Genomic DNA, 23,810 nt, shown 5'->3' with positions numbered 1-23,810 from the left:
TGGACTTTGCAACTTAGCGGCACGGAATTTGGCTTTGTTGCTCTGCCAAAATTGACGGCATACTACTTCTTGACCCACAGTGAAAGGATTGGGTAGCCGGTCTTTGTCATATTGAGACTTCATTTTAAGCCTCACTTTATCCAAATTTGCAGCAACTTGCTCCCAAAGCTGCATTAATTTTCGGGGGCTGTGTTTAAGCAAATTATCGGATTCCAACCCCCAAATATTTAACAATGGATGGCATAACTCGCGTACTATAAATACATGCCCGGGGGTAACTCCTGTGGCACCATGCCTGGTCGTATTAAAAGCCAAGTTTAAAAAAGGTAAATATTCATCCCACTTGCGTTGATCGCGTTGGTGAAAAATGGTTAGGGCAACTTTAACGTTTTTTGTTTACTCTTTCTACCAAGTTCGGGTTTGGGAAATATGGACTAGTATTAATATGCTTTATGCCCCAGCTTAAACACATACGATTAAAGGTTTCACTATTAAAGTAGCTAGCATTATCCGAAATTAGTTGCTCTGGGGCCCCGAATAAACTCCACACTTTTTCCACCAAATTCTTCACCACTTGAGCACTTTTCATATCGCGCATGGCTAAAAATATGCAAAATTTACTAAAACCATCTACCAGAATAAGTAAGCAATTATTCCCTTTCATAGACCTGGGTAAGGGACCAAAAACGTCAATAAACGCCCTTTCCCATGGTCGAGTAATTTTCTCCACAGAGTATTTTCCCACTTTAGTGTTACGTGGCTGTTTGGCCAACTGGCAAAGATCGCATTGTCTCACATACTGCTCCACGTCAGACCGCATCCCAGGCCAATAAAATTTGGCCGAAATTTTTTCAAAAGTCTTTTCAATACCCCCATGAGCCCCTACTACTGAGTCATGAAAGTATCTAATGACCATATTAATTAATCCTCTCGGCACATATACTAACCTTTTTCCATTTTTTACTAAATACACTTTATCTTTAATTACCTGAAAATCTTGAAATTTAGGTTCATGAATACCCGCTCGGATCTCCCTAATTTCCGGGTCCTTGCTTAGCCATTCCTTCAAATCTACAAAACATTCGGGAAATTTGCCCAACACGTTACAAACTACCAAATCCTCAGCTTCACTACTCGCATCTAAATCATCCACCTCACTATATTCTTTCTCAGCCTCAAAATCTTGAGGGTCATACATTCTGGATAACGCGTCGGCAACAACATTTTCACTACCTTTTACGTGTCTGATTTGGAACTTAAAACGGGTTAGGCGCATTATCCACCGCCCTATTTTCCCTAATTGGCGGGGGTGGGAAAATAACCATGTGAGCGCCTGGTTGTCGGTACAAAGCTCGAACTCGGCATGTTCCAAAAAACTTTCAAAACGTTCTACAGCGAAAATACAGGCCAAAGCCTCTTTCTCATAAACGCTATATTTACGTTCATGCCGATTAAGGGTACGACTGACGTACATCACCGGTTGCAACCCTTTAGGACCTTCCTGTAATAACACCCCGCCCAATGCTAAACTAGACGCATCCACCTGCACAATAAATTTTTTGTCAAAGTCTGGCAACGAGAGTATTGGTGGTTCCGAAAGGGCTTTCTTCAGTTCCTTAAATGCTCTATCTTGCTCCTCTCCCCATATAAAAGCTACACCTTTTTTCTTGAGATGATTTAAGGATGCACAAATTTCCGCATAATTCGGAATAAATCTACTAAAAAACCCTACCATTCCCAAGAAACGCATAACCCCTTTTACGTTCTTGGGGGAGGGGGGGGGGGGAACGCACGATCGGTGCCACTTTCAAGGGGTCCAGTTCTAACTTCCCATTTCCTACCACAAACCCGAGAAAATGTATTTGGTTTTTGGCCCAACAAACTTTGTCAGGATTAATGGTAAATCCCGCAGATCGTAATTTCTCTAACACTACCCTCACGTGTTCAACATGCTCCTCTAAAGAATCTGAATAGATACAGATATCATCAAGAAAACTAAGCACAAATTTAAACTGCTCTTCATTCAAAATTTTTCCCAGAATACGTGAAAGGCATTGTGCACCAAAATTTACCCAAAAGGGGACTCGTTTCCACTCGTAATGTCCCCAGGGGGTGACAAACCCCGTGTACTTACGACTGGATTCGTGCAACATACACTGGTGGAAAGCGGAATTTAGATCCAAAATCGTAAAAAATTTAGCCTTGCTCAAATATTGCAATATAACTTCTATTTTCGGCATGGGATGTGGATCTAATAGCACCTTCTGGTTCAAAAATCTATAGTCCAGCACAAGCCTGTATTCCCCTGGCCTTTTCTTCTTTACTAAAAATGCGGGAGAGGCATACGGTGAGTCAGAATGCGTAATAATGTCCTGTTCGAGTAAATCTCGAATAATACCCTTAAATGCCTTCATTTTCGGGGGAGCACACTGGTATGGGGCACATTTTATTGGTACTTCATCGTTTACTTTAATGACATATGGGGCCAACTCACACTTCCCTATCCGAGTAGTAATAACATCCTTAAATTCCTCTATTACCTGCTGTATCTTGTCGGCCTCTCTTTCACTTAACCTTTCCCGTGCCTCTTCTATCCCCCCACACACCATCTTTTTTTTTCTTAGGTTTTTCTAGCATTATTTGATGTCGAGGTTCAAAACCAAAATTAAATTTTCTCTGTTTACAATCAATAATAGCCTTAGTGTCGCTCAGGAAATCCATACCTAAAATTAAATCAAATATCAAATTGGGTATCACGTAAAATTTTCGATCCCATGAAAATTTTTCAACTTTTATGTGCAAAATAACGCTTGATTTACTTTCGTATATCTTACCGTCCGCCAGTTGAATTTTGAAGTAACAGGGGTTCACTTTTCCCTTCCCTAATCCTTTTTTTATTTTCATGCATTCATCCGCGAATTTTTGATTCACAAAACTTTGACTGGCTCCCGTATCAATTAGGCTAGTTACCTTCCTATCACCCACTTCAACCTTCATACAAAAATTATTGATATTTCGCATTACCATTAATCTGTGTTTTTCTTTAAACCTATATTTATTATCACGCGATTTTATTCTACACCAACACGCGAGATGTCCCTCTTGCCCACAATAGCCACATTTGATAATTTTCAATTTCTCGTGACATTCTCTCGCTAAGTGTCCTAACATATCACACTTAAAGCATTTAACATTTTTTTTATAACTATTCCTATTGCCTCCATCCCTGGGCCTTCCATCTCTCTGGTTACAATTCCGGCTTAAATGCCCAAATTTCTCACAAGAAAACATACCTTATTCTCAACCTTTGCTCCCTTACGCGGCATTAAATTACCCGCATCATTTTTATTGTCTTTAAGTATACAACATTTAATAAAATCTTTTTTTCTTTCCCTTAACTCGTAACCCGGAACCATCTTCTCGTGTTTACATTGCCGCACATAATGAATCGGTAACATGTTCGCGTAATTACCTTTTTCTGAAAATCCACCCTCTCGGGCTCAGCAGTATCAGTTTTTATACCCTCAACACCATCTCTCTTATTATCAACGCGCGCGGTTCTTACGTACTCTACCCGCGCGAACATTAAATTATCAACTTTCGCGCCCCACTCTAATAATTCACCTACCCTTTCAGGTCTCTTTAGGAATGAACACTCCCTACGAACTTCGGGATTCATATTCTCCAAAATTAGACTCACTACTTCTCCCTCCAAAAAATGATCTTCAAAAATTTTCGCATATTGCAAAATTTAATGCACGTAACTGCCCATTGACTCATCTCTTCTTTGAAACCGATTCACATATTGATGGATTATCCCGTATTTAACCCGTCTAAGACACAGGTTATCCCAAAGTAAACCCTTAACCTTTTTCCAACCTAAATTTTCCGCGAGCCCGCGCGCGATAATAGTCCGTCCCACACCTGCGCATTTACCAACTATGCATTTAAAAAGGCTGGTCGCGCTCGTAAAAATGCGCAATTGCAACAATCCCTCTATGCTTTTACAAAATTCTAGCAATTCCATGGGACCACCCTTCTGCAAAAAAGGCAAAGAATCAATCTCTTTAATTAATTGGTTAACTTCTACTTGGCTCACCACATAACTTTCTTCTGTGCAAACAGGCTGAATATTATCGCGTCCCCCATCTGAATTTTCTTTTATCATTTCTATTAATTTAAGTCGTAGTATCTCTACGTCATCATCGTCTTCGACCACTACTCCTGCCGCTTCTAAGTTAGCCATAATTCCGCCCCGCTCATGTTCATATACCCAATTTACCGCCATGCTCAAACACAAAATAGTCGCAAATACTATTCGAAATCTGCTCTTCCCAGCAGAGTGGCGCACTTTGTCGTGGTTGACATCCCCTATGTCACACCACCACAAGTCAGACACCCGTCTGGGAACAGCCTTAAACACTCCAATCTTTTTCAAATTATTATTTTGCGCGCTGCTCCAATAAACGAGTGCCCCAAAATTCTTAAGTAAATTATTCAAAGACCTTTTGGAAAAGGAAGAGAACAGAGTAATAGTATTTAAAACGAAAAACACGTAATTACTTGCAATGCCAAAAACTTTAATGGGACTACTTGCGCATGAACATGGCAGGCAATTTAATTGAAGACAAAATCTCAAAAAGATTACAATAATACCTATAACCTTTTGCCCTACAGAGGCTTTTAATAGAGCCACGTTTTAGTATATACCAATAAATAAATAATGTAATAAACCCATAAATAAAATCAGACATTGATGACAAGCAGCTCCATATATATATATATATATATATATATATATATATATATATATATATGTATATAAATAATGAATTACAATTCTTTTTAAATAAAAGTTAATAAAAATAAATGTCACTCTAAAATGTCTTAATTACACCCGGGTGATTTTTAATTTTCGACGCTTCGCGGCAAGCATGAAACAAGGTTCGTTAAAAATGGGTACTACGATGGAACATACACTCGAAGTTGTGGGCAGGGTCTTTTGGCAGAAGTTATTTTTTAGATTATTCACTCTTATTTTGGCAAAATCCAAATCAACGCCCCGGGGTTACAGGGGCAAAAGTTCGGAGCCGGAATCACTTAATTGGATGAACGATCTACGTCGAATCACACCCCGGACCTCCTGGCCCGGAGTTTAGCGGGCTGTAATTTAGCAGAGGTGCTAAATGCTTCATATTAACTCTGCATTCAACGGAAAATGTAACGTGAACTCTTCTTCTTCTTGGCAGCACCCGTGACAACGTAAGTATTCCCCAATGCTCAATACACGTCAGCTGATTTTATTTAAAAAGTATTCGCGAGCTTGCCCCGGCCCAATACCACGAGCCATCATCGCGCCCGTTACGCCCGAAGCGCACACGCGCCACACGGCGATCAGCTCACGACTCTCGCACAGCTCATTCTGTCCCCTCTTGACGTATATCCGCCACCACCTTATAGCCTTGGAACAGTCCATTTGCATGCTCACGGCGGGGAAGCGTCGCACACAGTATTTTGATTAAAATTCCAAAGCGTTATTATTAAATATTAATAAACTAAACCATTAACGTAAAAAATAACATAATATAAAAACATATTTAAAAATAAGATTTACAAAACTAATAACAAACCAATACTTTCTTTTAAAAAAAGGAAAGGGGCAAATATTAAAACTAAAATTACGTAACAGCCATAATTCAAAATTACTTAAAATAAATATAAAATCAAGTGGCCATGCCGCCTATGGCCACAATGTTTAAAGAAATGATGTTCTATAATCACAAAAAAAATTTAGCCGCTGTTACAAAATTATTTCTTAGAAGTGATTTAAATTAACGCCTTTATTTTGCACATAATGTTTTACTTCTTAATTGTTTCAATGAAATAACTTTGTAAACCGTGATAAAATGTACGGATGTTCTAGAACTTCGTTTAGTTAAACATAATCCAGTCGCTCAGTGTTGCATATTAAATACTTTGTCTATTATTTACAATACAAATGTTGGTTAGTAACAACTTCAATGATGTATACTAGCCTAAGGGGCATTTTTGACCATAAATCGTATTCATATTTTAAACTTATTTTTCCGTGATGAACCAGCAGCAGAAGTTTTTCGGTCGGATTCAGACTCATATTGCATGTTTTTGTCAATAACTAAGCCGTTATTCTAAATATGAATGATGAACTACCGTGAAGAAAGTCAAGACTAAATACTAATTTAGATGAAACACTGTCTATTCCATTTATTGGGTTAAACGTATGAGTAATCATAACATTAAATTTTTATGCGGAAAATGTGTGGCCCTGTTTGAATTTCTGACACTTTTTTTAAAATAATTCAGTATTGGAATTACAACTGGTTAATTACTCCGAAGCCACAATTTGCAAGAAAACTGGTCACAAAAATTTAGACATAAATCCTAAAAATAAATATCTTTCACCACCCCACATCGCAGTACTTCAAAATAACAGTTATTTTGCAATAATAAAGACGTATTTTTTTTGGTAACGCACAAAACTTTGTGCAATGTTCTTGTAAATAGCAGTTTTAATAGTGTCAAACTACATGACGTTGCTGGTTATCTGTAAATTGTAGGTTAATTTTTATTTATAGGGGAAAGCATTTTTTTTTTGCAAAAAATTAAATTTCAACGAACATTAGACTGTAACAAGTGATGCATGCGCCAGCGTTTTTTTTCTTGTAATTTGCGGCCGTTTGTGAGAGACCGGGCCATTTAGGAGGTGTTTGCTTCTGCACCAAATTATTGTGATTAGTGTGTTGACAGTAGATGGGTACTTGAAAGAAACTTGATTAATCACGAAACACACATGATGCTACAGTATTTCAACTCTCAGAGTGTCTCGAGCTCTTTTCGCGAAAAATGCAAGTTCCTCTACGTTATTATTAGATACCATCGAAATTCGCGTTACTTTCTGGCACTATAATGAACTCCACACAAACTTATACACAAATGCGTCAGTGTCTATAGTCCATTGGCTACTGCCACATTTTACCTTTCAGCCGGAATGCATGTGATTGTGTCATTTGAGTTTACTGTTTTTTAAGTTTTTAGCAAAAAGATTTCCAGACAAGCTGTGTGTTCACATTTTGTAGTATTGTTCGTGTTTCGTGATGGACTGGGTTTATTTCATGTTCAACATGAGAGATAACATGTGCAAACTTGGATGTTGGCCTCACATACACAGAGTGCCCCGGACGGCGGAATGAGGGTGACGTCCCCGTGACTTGGTGTTCCAGGGAGGCCCGCTCCAAGCCGCAGGTCCGCGGGCAAGAAGCCCGGCGGCAGCCCTCTGGAGCGCGTCTACCGCGAGATCGCCGTGCTCAAGAAGCTCGACCACCCCAATGTCGTGAAGCTGGTGGAGGTGCTCGATGACCCGGCAGAGGACCACCTCTACTTGGGTAGGTCGTCCCAGGTCATTGCTTCCTGGACAAGCGTGCTGGGAGAGTCCAGGTGGAGCATGCGCTAGAGAGAGTGAGGCCAAACAAATCATTTCATCTTCCTGGCTGAGGACCACCTCTACTTGGGTAGGTCGTCCCCGGCCGCTCCTTCCTGAACAAGCATGCTAGAAGAGTCCAGGTGGAGCATGCACTAGATAGTGAGGCCAAACAAATCATTTCATATTCCTGGCTGAGGACCACCTCTACTTGGGTTGGTTTTCCCTTACCATTCCGTCCTGAACAAGCATGCTAAGAGAGTCCAGGTGGAGCATCCGCTAGAGAGAGAGAAGCCAAACAAATCATTTCATCTTCCTGACTGAGGACCACCTCTATTTGGGTAGGTCGTCCCAGGTCATTGCTTCCTGGACAAGCATGCTGGGAGAGCCCATGTGGAGCATGCGCTAGAGAGAGTGAGGCCAAACAGTCCATTTCATCTTCCTGGCTGAGGACCACCTCTAATTGGGTAGGTCGTCCCGGGTCGTTGCTTCCTGGACAAGCATGCTGGGAAAGTCTAGGTGGAACATGCACTAGAGAGAGTGAGTTCCAACTGCTCTAACTGTTCTAATTACTCTAACTTCTGCAAAGATTCTACTGCATTTGGCTCCAACTGCTCTAATTGCTGCAACTGCATTGAACTCCAACTTATTTATATTTCAATTTTATTTTGCCTGAATTGATCCTGATTGCTGGAATGACTTTATTAATACCCTCCCTGTTGTTAATCATTCGGTGTATATATATTTTCCCATTTAAAATGAATATGCTTCTTTCTTCGTTAGTTGTCAATTCCAAATCATTAGCGAGATCGGGAATAATTTTGCTAGCGTCAGCATTTTTATTGTCTCCGAGATCGTAATAGTCGTCTAATATTATGTCCTCATTTTACTTCCTCGATGTTGTAGATTTGTTCTCGTTATCATTGGTCAGCCGGGTTGTACAGTTCTTGAGATGTTTATTCAAGAAATATCTTCGACCAAATAATTTCTGACACTGGCTGCTACTAATTAGTTTCAGGCAAGGACTTTAAATACACTCGGTTCTCTCATGATGCTTAGCATTTTTCTCAAGGCAAATTCCTTGCTGCAGTAAATACAACAGTGGCCCTCCGATAACACTGCAGGCATCGATCCGGAATCCATATCAGTTTCTGAGACTGTGGTCAGATACATACTGATAATTTCATATAAAAACACATACTTAAATGCTAATTTCATTAATCCATCAGCGAGAGTTATTTTTTTATTTTGAAAGATTCATGGCCAGGTAGTTCTGTGTTACACCAACAGGTGTCACCACATGCTGCGCTGAGGTTACATGTTATGTATTTTCTGTGTGGGATGCGGGATGCTCTCTCACGGTCGCAAGAGAAGGAGGGCTTCGCTAGACACCAAGGGAAAGAGGAATCATCTTGCATTATAGTGTTTTTGATCTTTAGTTAGTACAGAAATCGTCTGAGTAATGAATAATTTTTGTTTGAATTCCACCTGATTAAAATATTATTACTTTTATTTTGGTAATAGGAATCCACCAACTAAAATAAAATTTGAATACAATTGTATGTCTCATATCGATAAAAAAGTTCATGGAGCGATATTTTCTCATGAATAACCAGAAGTATTTGGAGAATACCAACAAAATTCGTCAGGATTAACCGGGAGCACATGAAGAAACGCAACAAGATGAATCCAGGTAGCGATAAGAGCAGTGAAGTGAAGAGGGTGAGCGACCCCTTGGTGAGCGATAACGGACGGCGAATGGCGGACTTTGTGTAAGAAAATTTGTGCATCGGAGACCGAAGAATTCGTGTATTGTATGTGCGGCAGATGAGATTTTGCACAAGAACATATCTAGAAACGAACAGAAGCATATGTGTCCATTGCCATCTCTGCCTCTTTCACATGTCCTGTAGACGTACCCATCGGAGAAACATATAGTACACTAATCCCGAGGTTTTTTTTAAACTTTTTTTTGGCTCTTGTTAAATTTAAGGACAGGTAAGGGTAGGTCTGTTACGTTAATAATACACGCAAAAATTGTTTTTTTTTTAAATTTATATGGTAAGACTAGCTGCCCGACCCGGCTTCGCACGGCTATACTAATGGAAAAAAATTCAGTGAAAATTTCTTACAATGCTGTATAATGTACCGGAGAGAAAATGAATAGCACCGATGGTTTCCCGACACGTGCACGCAACGTACAACTGATGTACCCGTACTTCGCACGGCAGTCTACAGGCAGATCACTCTTGCGCCGCTCATTATACATGATCCTCCTTGTGGGTACGCCACTGCCGTGCGAAGATCGTTGCCATGGAGACGCAGAAGGCATGAATAATGCAAAATCCTGTTCTCATGCAGACAAAGTACCCACTGTTGCCTGGTTTTAACCACCCATGGGATCTAATTTTCGGAAAATGTCATCCTGCGTAACATAAGGAACATTACTGTGAAGTTTCAAGTCTGTAAAATATATATAGGCCTACTCGAAAAAAAGGGCAATTTTTGATATTTAAAGTACCCGAAAAATTTCAACGGTGATGAGGACTGCACTAAAATGAAATAGTCGTTGCCATAGAGACGAATGAAGCATCAACAAAGCAACAGCCGTTGCCATGGTGATTTCCTACCAAAAACTGGAAATTTTGATATATTACGCCCCCGAAACTCCCCCTGGGATCGGATTTCCGCAGAATCTGTTCTTAGTGAGCGTCTACATCACAAAATGAGTAACTATGCTAAATTTCAAGTTAATCGGGTGTATAGTTTTAGAGATCTCGTGATGAGTGAGTCAGTGAGTGGTATTTCGTTTATATATATATATATATCCCCTTGGGGGTAGAATTAATCAAAATCCTTTCTTAGCGGATGCCTACGTCATAACATCTACCTGTATGCCAAATTTCAGCTTGATCCGTCCAGTGGTTTGGGCTGTGCGTTGATAGATCACTATGTCAGTCAGTCACCTTTTAGTTATATATATTTAGATATTTTTGGTCACGTATGGGTGATCGTTACGAAACTGTAAATATAATGGGTTACGTGACTGGTGAGCGACATTTAAGATACTCTAAAATCTTGAAAATATATGGTGTTTTTTTTTTTCTATTCCGAGCGGCGAACTTCGGATACGTGCGTGACCGACCAGGGAAGAATGAATCTTAGGCTTCGCAAAGCACATACGTGACGTGTATTTCGAATGCACGCATGCGAGTGAGTATGTCCGATGTGCGTGTGTTGCAGTGTTCGAGCTGCTGGAGAAAGGCGAGGTTCTCAGCATACCCACGGACAAGCCCTTGTCGGAGGAGACGGCGCGCACCTACTTCAGGGAAGTGGTGCAAGGCATCGAGTACCGTGAGTACCGCATCTGGCTCCAAGCGTATCCTCTTGCCGACCTCGCACGCGTTCACATGGCGGTGCGCAGAGCTTCACATGGAACCACGCAGTTTAAAAACTGATCAACATTTATGAATGGTGTCTGTTCACGAAAAGCATTTAAGAATAGAATGAGGTCGGAACGGTAGTGCTGTTCTCGTATGTAATTGTTATAAAATATATATATTTTTGAGATTAATAATAATTAATATCGAGTACTTTCAGAACAATATGTATTTAGTTGTAAAACTCCCACCAGAGATTTTTGAAAGCACTAAAAACGAACATGCAATAAACTTTATCTTCATTTCAGGACCAAAATATTGTTATGTTTACCATTGGAACCTCATAGTATTCCTATGGAATACTTATACACTGGACGCTAGTTCAGAGCCTTGGGCTTAGAAGCATTGGCCTAAGTATGTTTTACGTCAACTGAAATTGTAATATTTTATAACATTTAAGACAAATATCGCATTTTTAAAAAATTCCTTCTGAGTTTATATAGTTCATCACACGACTTATTCAAGTATCAAAATTATCGAAATTTTCATAATTAATTTTTGTTAAGACCATCCCACGAAGGATTCCTGTAGACCAGAAACTGGTCCACTTAGTGCATGCGGTTATGCATCGTTCACTAGACACACATATACACATAACCGATATATTAACGGCGTATTCGGAATATTTCCATTCTATGCCCACAGTATAATTATGTCGTTGAGAAATTCAGGTGTTGTAACATTAAAAATGTTTAATGGTGTTTTCTGAATTCTAGCTTATTATATGAGCCTTGCATCTGTATTCAATAGGTTATGATTAAACTATTATCTCGGAGTTTGTATTGTGTTATGCTTATTAACGATTAATGAAAGATATTTTGTAAGATAATCCTTTTTGGATCAAATCATTATAAAAAAACTCTTAAAAACAGCATATGATACATTAAATGTCAAAATCATACACAACTATTTAGAGGAAGCAGAAAACCAAGCATCTGCCTGAGAAAAGAAAAAATGAAAAAATTAAAAACTTAAAACAATTCTTAAATTAATAAAAAAAGAATAAATACTCACCAGGTCAGTCGCTGTCGCTGCAACCATACCAACAGTAAAACATAAATCGGCCGGGTTACGAATAAGCTAAGACAAACCATGCGCAGCTATAACATTCAAATCTATCGTCAAATGTGACGAATATTCAAAAAGGCATTCGACAAAACAATGAGTAAATGGAAATAATGTGCTAAACATGATATGATGCTTCAATATATACTGTTTAAAATAATAGGCCACAATGTTTCAAGTTTATTTTAAATAACTTTAATTTTTATAAATATTGAGCCAACAATTAACTATCCAGAACTAAACAAATAAACCTCTTTAGTTTATAAATATATTGGCCATTTATATTTACTCAAATTAATTTGCGCAAAATTAGGTCTTTTAGTAATTTTCGAATATTTTGCGATTGAAATTAATTTGGGTTAATGATGTTTGACGAAAATTGACTTAGCTTGATTTTTAAAAGAAACGAAGATACTATAAATAGCTTCGAAAACCCTCAGACAAAACCAAAATGTTAAAGAAAACTTTGGTTGTCATTTAAATGCAATAATTATTTTAATTTACTGAGTGAAATAAAAACCATTTATAAAAATAATTATTGATTATTAACCCTAATATGTAACTGACTTTTATTAAATAAGTTTACTTTTTAAAATAATAGGCCAATGGGTTTCAAATTTATTTTTAATAGCTTGCATTATTATAAAATTATTCAACTGAGGTAAGTAATTGCCAATCAAGATTTTACTACAACCGTCTTAAAAAATTGGAATTTACGTGAACACTCATTTTGAGCATAACAATTATACTGTAGAGAATTCAAATTGTTCTTACCCGTAACTCATTTTATAAACACTGATTTTATCATAACGTTAGTAGTTTTAAAATATATAACTCTGCACCCGAAGGGAAGCAGAACTGTAAGTCAATTTCTTGGATATATTTTTAGTTGAGTTTTATAACTATTTTCAATTTTATAAGGAAACAGTCCTTAAAAATGTGCACGGAAAGAGTCTGTGCCAAATCTCAGGACATCGCAGTGATGTGAGTTGTTATGGAGCAAGATGAGTTATTACAAGAATGGTTTCTCGTCGTGGCAGTAGTCAGTGAACAAAAGACGCCGAGTCATTAAAAAATCAAAATAAATAATCATGTCTGTACTGATTTTCTTTCTCGGCACATGTGCCTGTAATTTGCATAAAATGTAGGTATAACTGTCAAAATCACCTGCTGTAGTAAATTCTGACTCATTCATTGTTTATGCATTTGGTTTTTATTACAACACACTCGTGCTTTGGAATTATCAAATTTAAATTTGTCTTTTGATGCAGCGCATATTCCAAAGCATACAAGTAACAAACCATCGAACAGTTCCCACATTGAAACTATTGTCCGTATAATTGCTACAAACATGTGCAAAATGTGTTCGCTACGACCCGTTTCGACTGACTTCTGTCGGCGGACAAGGCCTTCCGTGCTGGGGCCACATATGAGTTTACTGCGCAGCCTGCTTGCGCGTCCTACCCTGTGACTTCGTCCTGCCAAGTGGGTTCGATAACAAACGCCAACATGACTCAAATTTATTAGTACATTGTCGGTACCCAAAGCTTTTTGGAGCCAACTGTACTTGGGAGTGAGTCTGACTCTTGCGGTAGAAGGTTCTTGGCATTCAAGTTGTCGGAGCTGTTGCCAACACTAGTATCCGAGGCAGAATCCAACAGGGTCACAGAAAGGGAGCATGGATGCGAGTGTATAACCACTCCGCACCGAGGCACCTCACTACCTCCTCGTGGCACCATGCTCGTTTACTAAAGTGAGCGATGCCGGGAAGTCCTCGTCCCTCAAAACGTTCAGTTGTTGGAAAGTGGTAACTGGTGAGGGGAAAAGCCCTCTCTGATAGCAACGGCAGAAGGTTCGGAAACTTTGCCTGGGGAGTCAGCTCTGACGGGCCCTCAGGCCGTTGGGTCCCAAAGGCCTTGGCTCATGGTGAAGAACCTATGGCACAATGGTAAAGGCTATCCTTGATGCGGCTTCTGTTCTGGAAACGGAAGCAACCGGGCGTGAAGGAATGCCGTAAGCTTTGGAGCACGAGAGCCGGTGGAGTATCCGAGGGGCTGGCCCTACGGGACCAGTTCCCGAGGCGTCTCCTGCATCCCGGACTGTGACAGTTACCGTACTAGCTTGCAGGCTAACAGTCAAGCAAGTGAATAAAAAGACTAGGCAGTACTGCGGAGCGACCCTTGTTCATGCTGAGATTCCCTGTTGAGGTTTTCTCTACTGGCCCAGATCGCAGATTCAGGACTCGCACTGGAATTTGGTAGTTCTAATCACTTAGAACATGTCCGGACGCGTCCAAACTTTGTTGAAAGGGGACACAGCGAATGGCGAAACAGCTCCGGTACTAGTCTGGAAAGCTAGTAGAGGTTGGATGCACTTCGGCCAGATGCTCTCTGGGTTGTCTGAGGAGTCCCAGAGATGTTATAGACATGGTTAAGTGCCTCCTGATTCTCTTAGGACGGGGATTCCTTTTAGTTAACAACAGGTTAGTCGAACGGTTACGGGGGAACAGTTGGCAATGACACTGGGATGGGTCACCTTAGCCTCTCAATGTAGCTCCTCCTGAAACACCTTAAGACACATTGAAATGGCGTATCCATTTCCCTTTGGCTCTAGGGAGCCCGTGTTAGTGGTGATCCAGCCATTCCCAGGGAATATTTTCCGTAACATCCAGCATGTTAAATAATCGTGCAGCTGTAGCTGAGTTAGTGTACTCTTGAAGGACAAATCTTGGGTCAAATATACTCACATGTGGGCAAGCTCTTAATACTTTGGGGGACATAACTTAGCTCAGATATAACCGCACGTGGGTTCGCTCTCAGTACCTTGGGAGCTAAATGTAACTCAGATATACCCGCACGTGATTTCGCTCTCAGTACCTAGGGGAACCAAAATTAACCAAGTTCCATCGCATTTGAGTTCGCTTTTAGTGCATTAGGAGACCAAGCTTAGCTCAGAAATATCCACACACGAGTTCGCTCTTAGTTCTTTGAGGATCTAAAATTAACTCAGATATACATACTTGTGAGATCAATCTTAGTACTATGAGGAACCAAACTTAACTCAGATATAACCGCACGTGGGACGAAATGGATAATCCCGTATGAGAGATGGGAGTGGCCCTGACTCTGTGGGAAAGGAACAGTATGGAGCAGTGGCAGTGCAACTTCCGTTTGCAAATAATTTCCCACAGTCACTCTAAACATATTATGGGACGGCTCCTTAATAGATTACCATGTCAGATTTATAATCTAATGTCCCTTGATTGTGCCGTGATATGTTATTTCCGTTTCTAATGACCTCGTCAATAAAACGTTCAGTAAGAGTGTTAAGAGCCAAATTAAGCTCTATTGAATTTAAAAGTTTTGATGTCAAAACATTGTATCCGTAACAATTAAAAATTCGCATTCGTCAAAGTAAAAAGTGTGCGTTAAAAAATGTTTCGAGATTGCAAAAGAGTTGAATTAAATTCTGAAACTCCTAATTATTTCGTTCGGGAAAATATTTAATGCTACCTACTATTGCCAACCTAAAAAATGCAAGCAATTAATTTACCATGCTGTAACGAGGTAGGCCCCTACATATTTTCAGCTGTAATTTATAACAAACTAGCTGCCCGACCCGGCTTCGCACGGCTATACTAATGGAATAAAATTAAGCCACATCTCCCATTTACAGTAATGGATAATAAAAAAAATTCAGTTAAAATTTTTAACAATGCTGTATAATGTACCGTAGAGAAAATGAATAGCACCGATGGTTTCCCGACTAGTGCACGCAACGTACAACTGATGTACCCGTACTTCGCTACGGCAGTCTACAGGCAGATCACTCTTGCGCCGCTCATTATACATGCCCCTCCTTGTGGGTACGCCACTACCGCGCGATTGCCCGTTGTCATGGAGACGCAGAAGGCATGAACAATGCAAAATCCTGTTCTCATGCAGACAAAGTACCCCACTGTTGCCTGGTTTTAACCACCCATGGGATCTAATTTTCAGAAAATGTCATCCTGCGTAACATAAGGAACATTACTGTGAAGTTTCAAGTCTGTAAAATGTATATACTTGAAAAAAAGGCAATGAAAAACAAATTAAACACAGAGGAAAAAAAAAAACAATAGTTTAGGTTTGCGATTTAAAGTGATAAAAAGTATTTAAATACTAATTGAACTTTTATGAGGGTACTGATTGCTTCGTTGTTAATATCACACGGGTGTTTTTTACTTGCATGGGAAAATTAAGAATGATAAGGCATCTAGTGCGTGGCAACATTGTTAATAGGCAATAGGAAATAAACTTCTAGCGCCTGCGGCATTGTCAACACACACTTCGTACGTGTACTGCATGTTGTATCTAACCCTCTCCAACGCATTTGAATCTAAATTGGACATTTAGTAAGGATCCCTAATGGTATTGATAATATAATATAGCATATAGCCTTCCTCGATAAATGTACTATCCAACACTGAAATAATTTTTCAAATCAGACCAGTGGTTTCTGAGATTAGCGCGTTCAAACAAACAAACAAACTCTTCAGCTTTAAAATATTAGTATAGATTGCTACGCCCAAAACAAAATTAATCAAATGTGGCGTCTTTCGGTTTGTACCCTTTGCCTTTTCCACCCAAAACAAAAGTATCTGACAAATTAATGTAACATTGCAGAAACATTACAATAAAACAATACAAGAATATGACAATTTAACTTTGCAAGAACATTACAGTGTAACATTTATGGAACATTACAATGTTTCAGTTAGTTTATATAAAAAAATTAATATTGTGTGCTTAGTGGGTAATGAAAATAGCACGCATCTCGCCAGTGTGGCGCATCCATTTTATTCCTCAGATGTTGTTTCCTGCAGGAGGGGGGGGGGGGGGGCGGCTGGAAGCCTGTCTGCCTCTGGTCAGGTGGGGGCGGAGGTGTCGTTGGTATTTATAGCCACTCCCAGTCCTTGGTTGTCGCGTCCCTTTCACGTCGGCCGGCAGCTGTCCAGCTCGGAGCACAAAAGTGAACCCCATTGGTAGGGGAAGGGACGGTAAGATGAACGTAAAGTTCTCACTTGATTTCTAGCCTTGGAGACATGCTGATATTTGATGTACCTAAAGCATATACACGTAACATGATCTCTCTTGTTAATTTTAATGGTTCCAAGAGCATAGTGTAAGAATTTTATTGAAGAAAAATTATTTTGCATATGTAGGCAAAGTCGCCATCTTACCCGAACAGGTGGGTAATATGACGAATCAATGAGGGTAAGATGACGAACGTGAATTTAATGCAGAAAACACAATGTTCATCCCAGAGAATATATATATACTAAAACTGTTACAGATTTCATAAATATATATATATATATATATATATAACATAAGTAGGTCTTGAAAACTGAAAATAAAATGATTGGACTTATAGTTTCATTGGCTACATATTCATTCGTGAATTTTTTCAATCAAAATACTTTAGAAATTTGCATATTGGTTTAGTTATTATTAATTTGTAAAAAATAATCATTATAAATAATAAAAAAACTGTTTAGACCCTTTTAAAATGAATTACAAAAATCACATTTCCATGTTCCAAATGAAGCAATTGCTCTATCCCAACTAGTGCACTGAGAATGAGCCCAATCTTTACAAAGAGAACATGGATACCACAGTTCCTTCTTTCCGCTCTCCGCACAGAATACACTCTCTCCTCTACAAGTTCCATCTCCTCTTTTGTTTCTATGTACACAACACTCTCATTGTCATAGGTCTCTGAATCATTCATTTGGCTGGCCTGTTCCTTTGCTTTTGCTGATAATAAGTTCCTCGGAGCTGAATTTTTTTTGTGACTATCATTTTTATTCCTTCCAGTTTCTGCTTTAATGACTATGATTTTCTTTAATACTCGCTTTACGGGTGAACTGGATATCAACAAATGATGGGAGCTTCCTGCGTTTATGTTTAGTTTTAAGATCTGCAACAGGAAGAACAGGCAATGAATAGCTGCATCTTGGTTGGGAGATGGATTTTAACATTTCCGGAGTATGCAATGTCTATTCTATATCTAGTGCTGTTGGCTTTGATTGTATTTCTGTACATGTAGTTTTTGGTTCAGTAGTTTTGGTGAAAAGCTTTCTTGCTTAGCCACTGGTGAAAGCTCTGGTCCTACAGTAGCCGCCACTGGTGATTCTTGTGGTCCTACAGAAGCTACCACTGGTGAATCCTGTGGTCCTACATTAGGGATGATTGATGTCACAGGTAGATAAGCAGTGGATTGGGGCTTGTCCTTAGTTGTTGAAGCTTCAAAATCTTCATTTTAGTTGTTGAGCTTTAAAATCTTCATTTGTAAAGATTTTACTTTTGAAAGGTTCGATCCACGTTGGTCTGAACCCATTAACAGCGAGCTAATATAGAAACAATTTTGTTGTATGCTGAGCAAATCAACGATGAAACGTCTCTGATGGTTATAATTGTTCCAGGCTGGGAAACAATAAAATTCTCATGCTATCTTTCGACCAGCTTTGTCTGTCTGTCTTTCGCTTGTGGTCACGTACGATTTTCCTGGCGCGTGTGTACACATCTTAATATATATAAATCTCGTGTCACAATGTTTGTCCTCAATGGACTCCTAAACCACTTAACCGATTTCGATGAAAATTGTCATTTATGTGTAATTTTTTCCAACTTGAGAGATAGGATAGTTTTTATTTCGATTAATGGTCTTAATCTGATAATTTTAGAGTTTTCTAATGTGATGTATGTATGAGTTGGCAGAAAATCACCACGGCAACGGCTGTAGCATTGTTGATGCTTCATTCGTCTCCATGACAACGACTATTTCATTGTTAGTGTAGTCCTCATCACTCATTAAATACAGACCACCAATTTTTAGATATATACAGGTAAATAACTATACACTGGTAGAACAAATTCGGTCGGGATTTGAAAGTGATTTCTAAAAAGGTCCAGTGAACTCTTTAACAAGTCAACCGATTTCGATGAAAATTGGCATTTATGTGTAATTGTTTCCAACTTGAGAGATAGGGTAGTTTTTATTTCGATTAATAGTCTTAATAATTTATAATTAATAATAAACTGATTATCAATGTTGATTGGTGTTTAAGCCCGGGAAACAGTGGATACTTCGTTTCCATGACAACGTTGCGTGCTTGAGAGTCGGGAAACCATCGGTGCTATTCGTTTTTTCTTCGGTACATTACAAAGCATTGTATTAAGTTTTTGTCAAAATTAATTAATTTTCATTTTATTTCATTTATTATAACTGTAAATAGGAGATTTGGTCTCATTTTCCCCCCCATAAATACAACCGTGCGAAGCCGGGTCGGGCAGCTAGTATACTTAATAAAACAGAAACGAATAGATGATTTAGAAACAATATATTTATCTAGAGTGTGGCAATTTGACGAATTCGTCATCATTCCTCTTTCATTAATTCTTCATCTTGCTCCACATATACATGTTTATTTATAATTGTGTACAAAAAAATTAAATAATACTTAATAAACATAGGTTGCGTGCACAGATGTTTTCTAAACACGAGAAAAAATACGGATTTTAATAATTACTAACCTTGCCACTTTCAATCCATATTTTCTTGGGCCAAAATTTTACATCGGCAACTCACAAAACCAACTTTTAGTTTCACAGCTCCACAGGTTATGATCAGTGGTGCGCCACTACACATTTCACAAAGCGTCTAACAGGGCTCTCTTTTGTACGTACTACTCTGCTGTGATATGTTGTCTAGAAGGAGAAGTTCTAGATTCGACATCTTACACTCCCTTCCCCTACACGGCAGAGTGGAGCAGCTTCAAGGGGGATTGGGCGACCACTTATTTGTTTGTCAAGCTTTCTTTTATAACCATGGATGTTCACTGGAAAAAGTTTAATTTTTTTCCGATTACCATGCAGTTTAATTTGCTAATCAATAAATTTTTATTCGTTATTAAAAATAACCTTCAAAGATTTTGTGGTCTCATATAATGACATGATTTCATGTCATTTATAAATCCAACTTGAGTGTTATTTATCAGGAATGAATGCAAATAATGTCCTTAAGATAAATTAGAAAACCACCGTCAATATTTAAAAAAAATTGTTGTTGTATTAAAATATTAAAAAAAATTCTTGGATGGGACCCACGAACCCCGCCACCAGCTAAATTGAAAGGTCCCTCACCAAAATGTTAGGGTTCCGCATAAGTAAATGGCCCAGGGCCCGATGAAGTCTAGGAAAAGGATTAAAGGAAAAAGGGGCAAAGGGTTAATTTGTACATATGCTAAACCAGGTTTTTCCAATTTTCAGGTTTTTCAAAATCTCAACATATAAAAATTAGCGACATTTTTTGCACCTAATTAAGTAAACGGGTTTAGTAATTTATTGAATGACAATCGACCATAAATTAAGTAATAATTTTTTTGCAAAAGGATGGTTTTTGGATGTAGTTTTATTCCAAGCTCCTTAAAAACCTATCATTGTTAACACACGAGGCTTCACCATTGCAACGAAGAATTTGTAGCTGAAGATGCAAAACATCTCATATCGAAATTATCAGGTTTATAGGAGTTTGAAATAAAATTGTTTCTAACTTTTTAAACAAAAAACACAGTTATTTTGCTTTTGTTGACAGTTATTCAACAAATAGTTACTACCAAACTGCGTCTGGTGCTGGAAAAATTGATTCGAATTTTTTATGTTGGGATAGAACAAAATTAGATATTCGAGCAATTATGTGTATTACTTTTTTAAACATTTATAATAAAAATTAAAGTACAAGTTCTCGTGATTATTAACTAAAAGGTTCTTCGAGCAACAGAACCGCCAACATAAAATTAACTGGAAAAAACATAAGTCTGGTTGTGTAATGATTTTTACAATTAAACCCGTTTCTCTAAAACTTTAATATTGTGAAAACCATGAAAAAATAAAAAGGTATAACTAACATTTTCTGAAATGTGAATAGTTAAATTTTAATTCCTTGCAAATCTTGTAATGCTGTTATATATTTTCGTTTAAATCCTTCAATAATTATTTTTCTTTTTATTTCGGTGTAGTTATTTGCCAAGCCATTTGAAACATGCAACAGCCAGACTAATGAAACAACTAGTGGGTTTGTTCTTTTTATTATAAATACGAATTTTAGTGTTTAAAATTCTAAAAAGTTGCATTGGGATTGAGTATGAAAATGTTTATGATTTATATGAATAAAAATATTTTATTTCAATAAAGTTATGACTTTTAAATCTTTGAAACATTGAGTTATGAATATTTAATATAATAAAATATTGTAGATTGCTTTACAAATATGCCGTCCATGGGTCGATAATGCACTAATATACCTACTCATAACTGTGGACTGTCATTTTAAAATCAGATGAAGTGCTAGTGTTTGTCAACCAATTTTTAATTAAATTCGCTTCTTAAGAAACCACTTGATAATTAATAAATATTATTTCAATTTAAAATTTTCAGTGAAAAATACTTATAAAAAGTAAGTATAATATTAAAAGTAAATTAAAAATAAGGCTCAAAATATTTTACCGTATGAAATTAATATGTATTACACTGTCAAAGGTTTTAGTTAGTTTATGAAGAAATTTTAAAGACAGATTTTTGTTTTGTGATATGTTTTGTAGCTATTCATAATTTTGAAGTTATAACGAATTATGTATCTAAGGTAGGGTGTTAGTTGTTTAAAGTTTGCCAACAAATATTCTGCATACATCCATTTTGTTTTAAATATAAGCACGAAAAAAGCCACATTTTATCAAACTGTTTTCATAGCCATTTTAAAAAATTGCTGTAGAAAAGGAAAGAAATGTGCTTAATTTCTCAAGAAAAATACTATATTTTCTTTCAAGATGATGAAAATTACAATATTGTTACGTAATTCTTTTTAAAATTTGAAAATGTTTGAATTAATTGCAAATAAATAAGTTTGGGGTACTAAGTAAGTAGGCCTTACAGTAATCGATTGTTATTATATTATATTTATGTTATTGAGCTTCTGTTAAGTGAATCACAGTATTTTATTTAAATAACTTATTGCACAAAAAACATTGATTTAAATACTGAATTTTTTTTCTGGTTCTGCTATAGATGATTGTAATATAATACATTTTGCCGTATAATTATTTTCATGATTATTGTGTTATTTTGGAATATATTATTTAAGGCATGCCAAAAATATTAAAAAACATATTTATTAATAACAAATAGTTTGTGTTTAAGAGGCTGTAAATTGAATAGAATTATTTAGAAAACTACAGGTAGGCCTATTAGCTATTTACAATATTCAGTACGTACTAAGATAAATATTTTAACATTTGTGTCTATTTTCTTCCTTGACTCACTCTAAATATACTACAGGAATTTAATGAAAAACTTGTAGTTAGGTTTTGTCCAATTTAGACAATAAAATACATGCCATCACTAAATTCCATCCTCCAGATAGTGTACAAGTGGTAATTATTGCTTTATTTTTAACTTTCATATCCCTGAATTTTAAGAAGTATTAGTAAAGATACAGGAAAATAATAATTAACATAACAGAATTCAAACTCCTTTTTACCATTTTCTAATATTTAATCTATTTTTTTTTTAAAAAGGCCAGTTTCGTTTAAATGACTAAAAATTTATATCTGAAGCTGAGTATGGATACCGTAATTGAATAATTGCAAAGTGTTGACTATAATTTTTTATAATTTTACTAATTAGTTTTATAATAATAATTCATATATCTGAATCTAATCACGCCATATATAAGATAATTTGTATGAACATTAACATTCGACAAAACAAACGCCCTATGTACCATTTTCCTAAAAATTCATACCCAAGGGAGTGGAAAGAAGGTAAATATGGTTTCATAATAAATCATATCGTCGAAGCTAATCAAGCTAACGTTAAGATATAAGGCCTGAATAATAAACATACAAAAATACCAATCATTATGAAATTTTTGAAAATTTACCATTAAGAGGGTGAAAAGAGTACCTATAGGTATATTTTTATAATAAAATGAATATATCTGGAGCTAATAAAGTAAAATTTAAGGTATAGAGCAGAAATTATAATCATACAAAAACTACAAAATCCTTTTTAATATTTTACGAAATTTTAACTCTGTCTGTGAATGAAGGTAAATAGGTTTTATTACGTAGAGGAATGTAAAAATCCTAATTAGTGAAAAACACACAAAGTAACTTTTCTTTAACAACATAGGTATCAACACTCTTATTAAAAAACGGTAAGTAATTTTATACGGAAATATTTTATTTATATTTAAACTCAAATGGAAAGTAAGAAATTAGTTCTTTTAAAATTTTTTGCAAGTAGGAAGATAGATTTAACATATGTTTGACATACGCCATTGTTTATTTATGCTCGTTGTGATAGAACTTGAGGAATGGACAAGTAACAACTATGACTAAAAAAACGCATGAAATACAATATAATATTAGCTGATTTTATTTTTCACACGCTTAGAAGAAACAGAGAATTACGTAGAAGGAAATAAGCCCGAAAAAAATGGTAACACGGACGAGCACAGGAGGTTTTATATGACCAAACAAATACGTTGTATCTTTAACTGACCATCATCAGACACAAACAAACAGCGCACAATGTAAAACACAAGTTCAAATGTGATAAACCTCCTCTCCTGCTGCGGGTCACATACAATTGAAAAAATATATATGAAAAAAAAAAATTTAAAAAAATTCATGTTTTTTACAACGTAATATTTACAAAATATAAAAGTATAATTGGTGTTAATAACATTTCCCGGTAACTGAAAACAGTTAAAACTGTCGTATTAAATTTTTTACTGTAAACAGTGTG

At 37.0% G+C, this 23,810-nt stretch overlaps 1 protein-coding gene across 7 annotated transcripts in view; it reads left to right on the top strand.

The window, feature by feature from the left end:
* The window catches only part of LOC134529434 (calcium/calmodulin-dependent protein kinase kinase 2), a 466,877-nt gene that overhangs the window by 375,679 nt on the left and 67,388 nt on the right, over positions 1-23,810 (top strand). For 6 of the 7 annotated variants that reach the window (XR_010074576.1, XM_063363521.1, XM_063363520.1 and 3 more), the window contains 2 exons: positions 7,260-7,421; positions 10,700-10,810. Coding sequence is in view for 6 of the 7 variants with exons in the window: in XM_063363521.1 (XP_063219591.1) it covers positions 7,260-7,421; positions 10,700-10,810 (273 nt within the window). In the remaining variant the exon portion in view is untranslated. Of the gene's footprint in view, positions 1-7,259; positions 7,422-10,699; positions 10,811-23,810 lie in introns of those variants that run through there. The other variant, XM_063363525.1, reaches the window with a different exon arrangement.

This window comes from Bacillus rossius, chromosome 2 (assembly GCF_032445375.1).
Source record: "Bacillus rossius redtenbacheri isolate Brsri chromosome 2, Brsri_v3, whole genome shotgun sequence".
Taxonomy (NCBI): domain Eukaryota; kingdom Metazoa; phylum Arthropoda; class Insecta; order Phasmatodea; family Bacillidae; genus Bacillus; species Bacillus rossius.
Note: the sequence above shows the minus strand (reverse complement) of the source record. Positions and strands in the feature narration are given on the sequence as shown.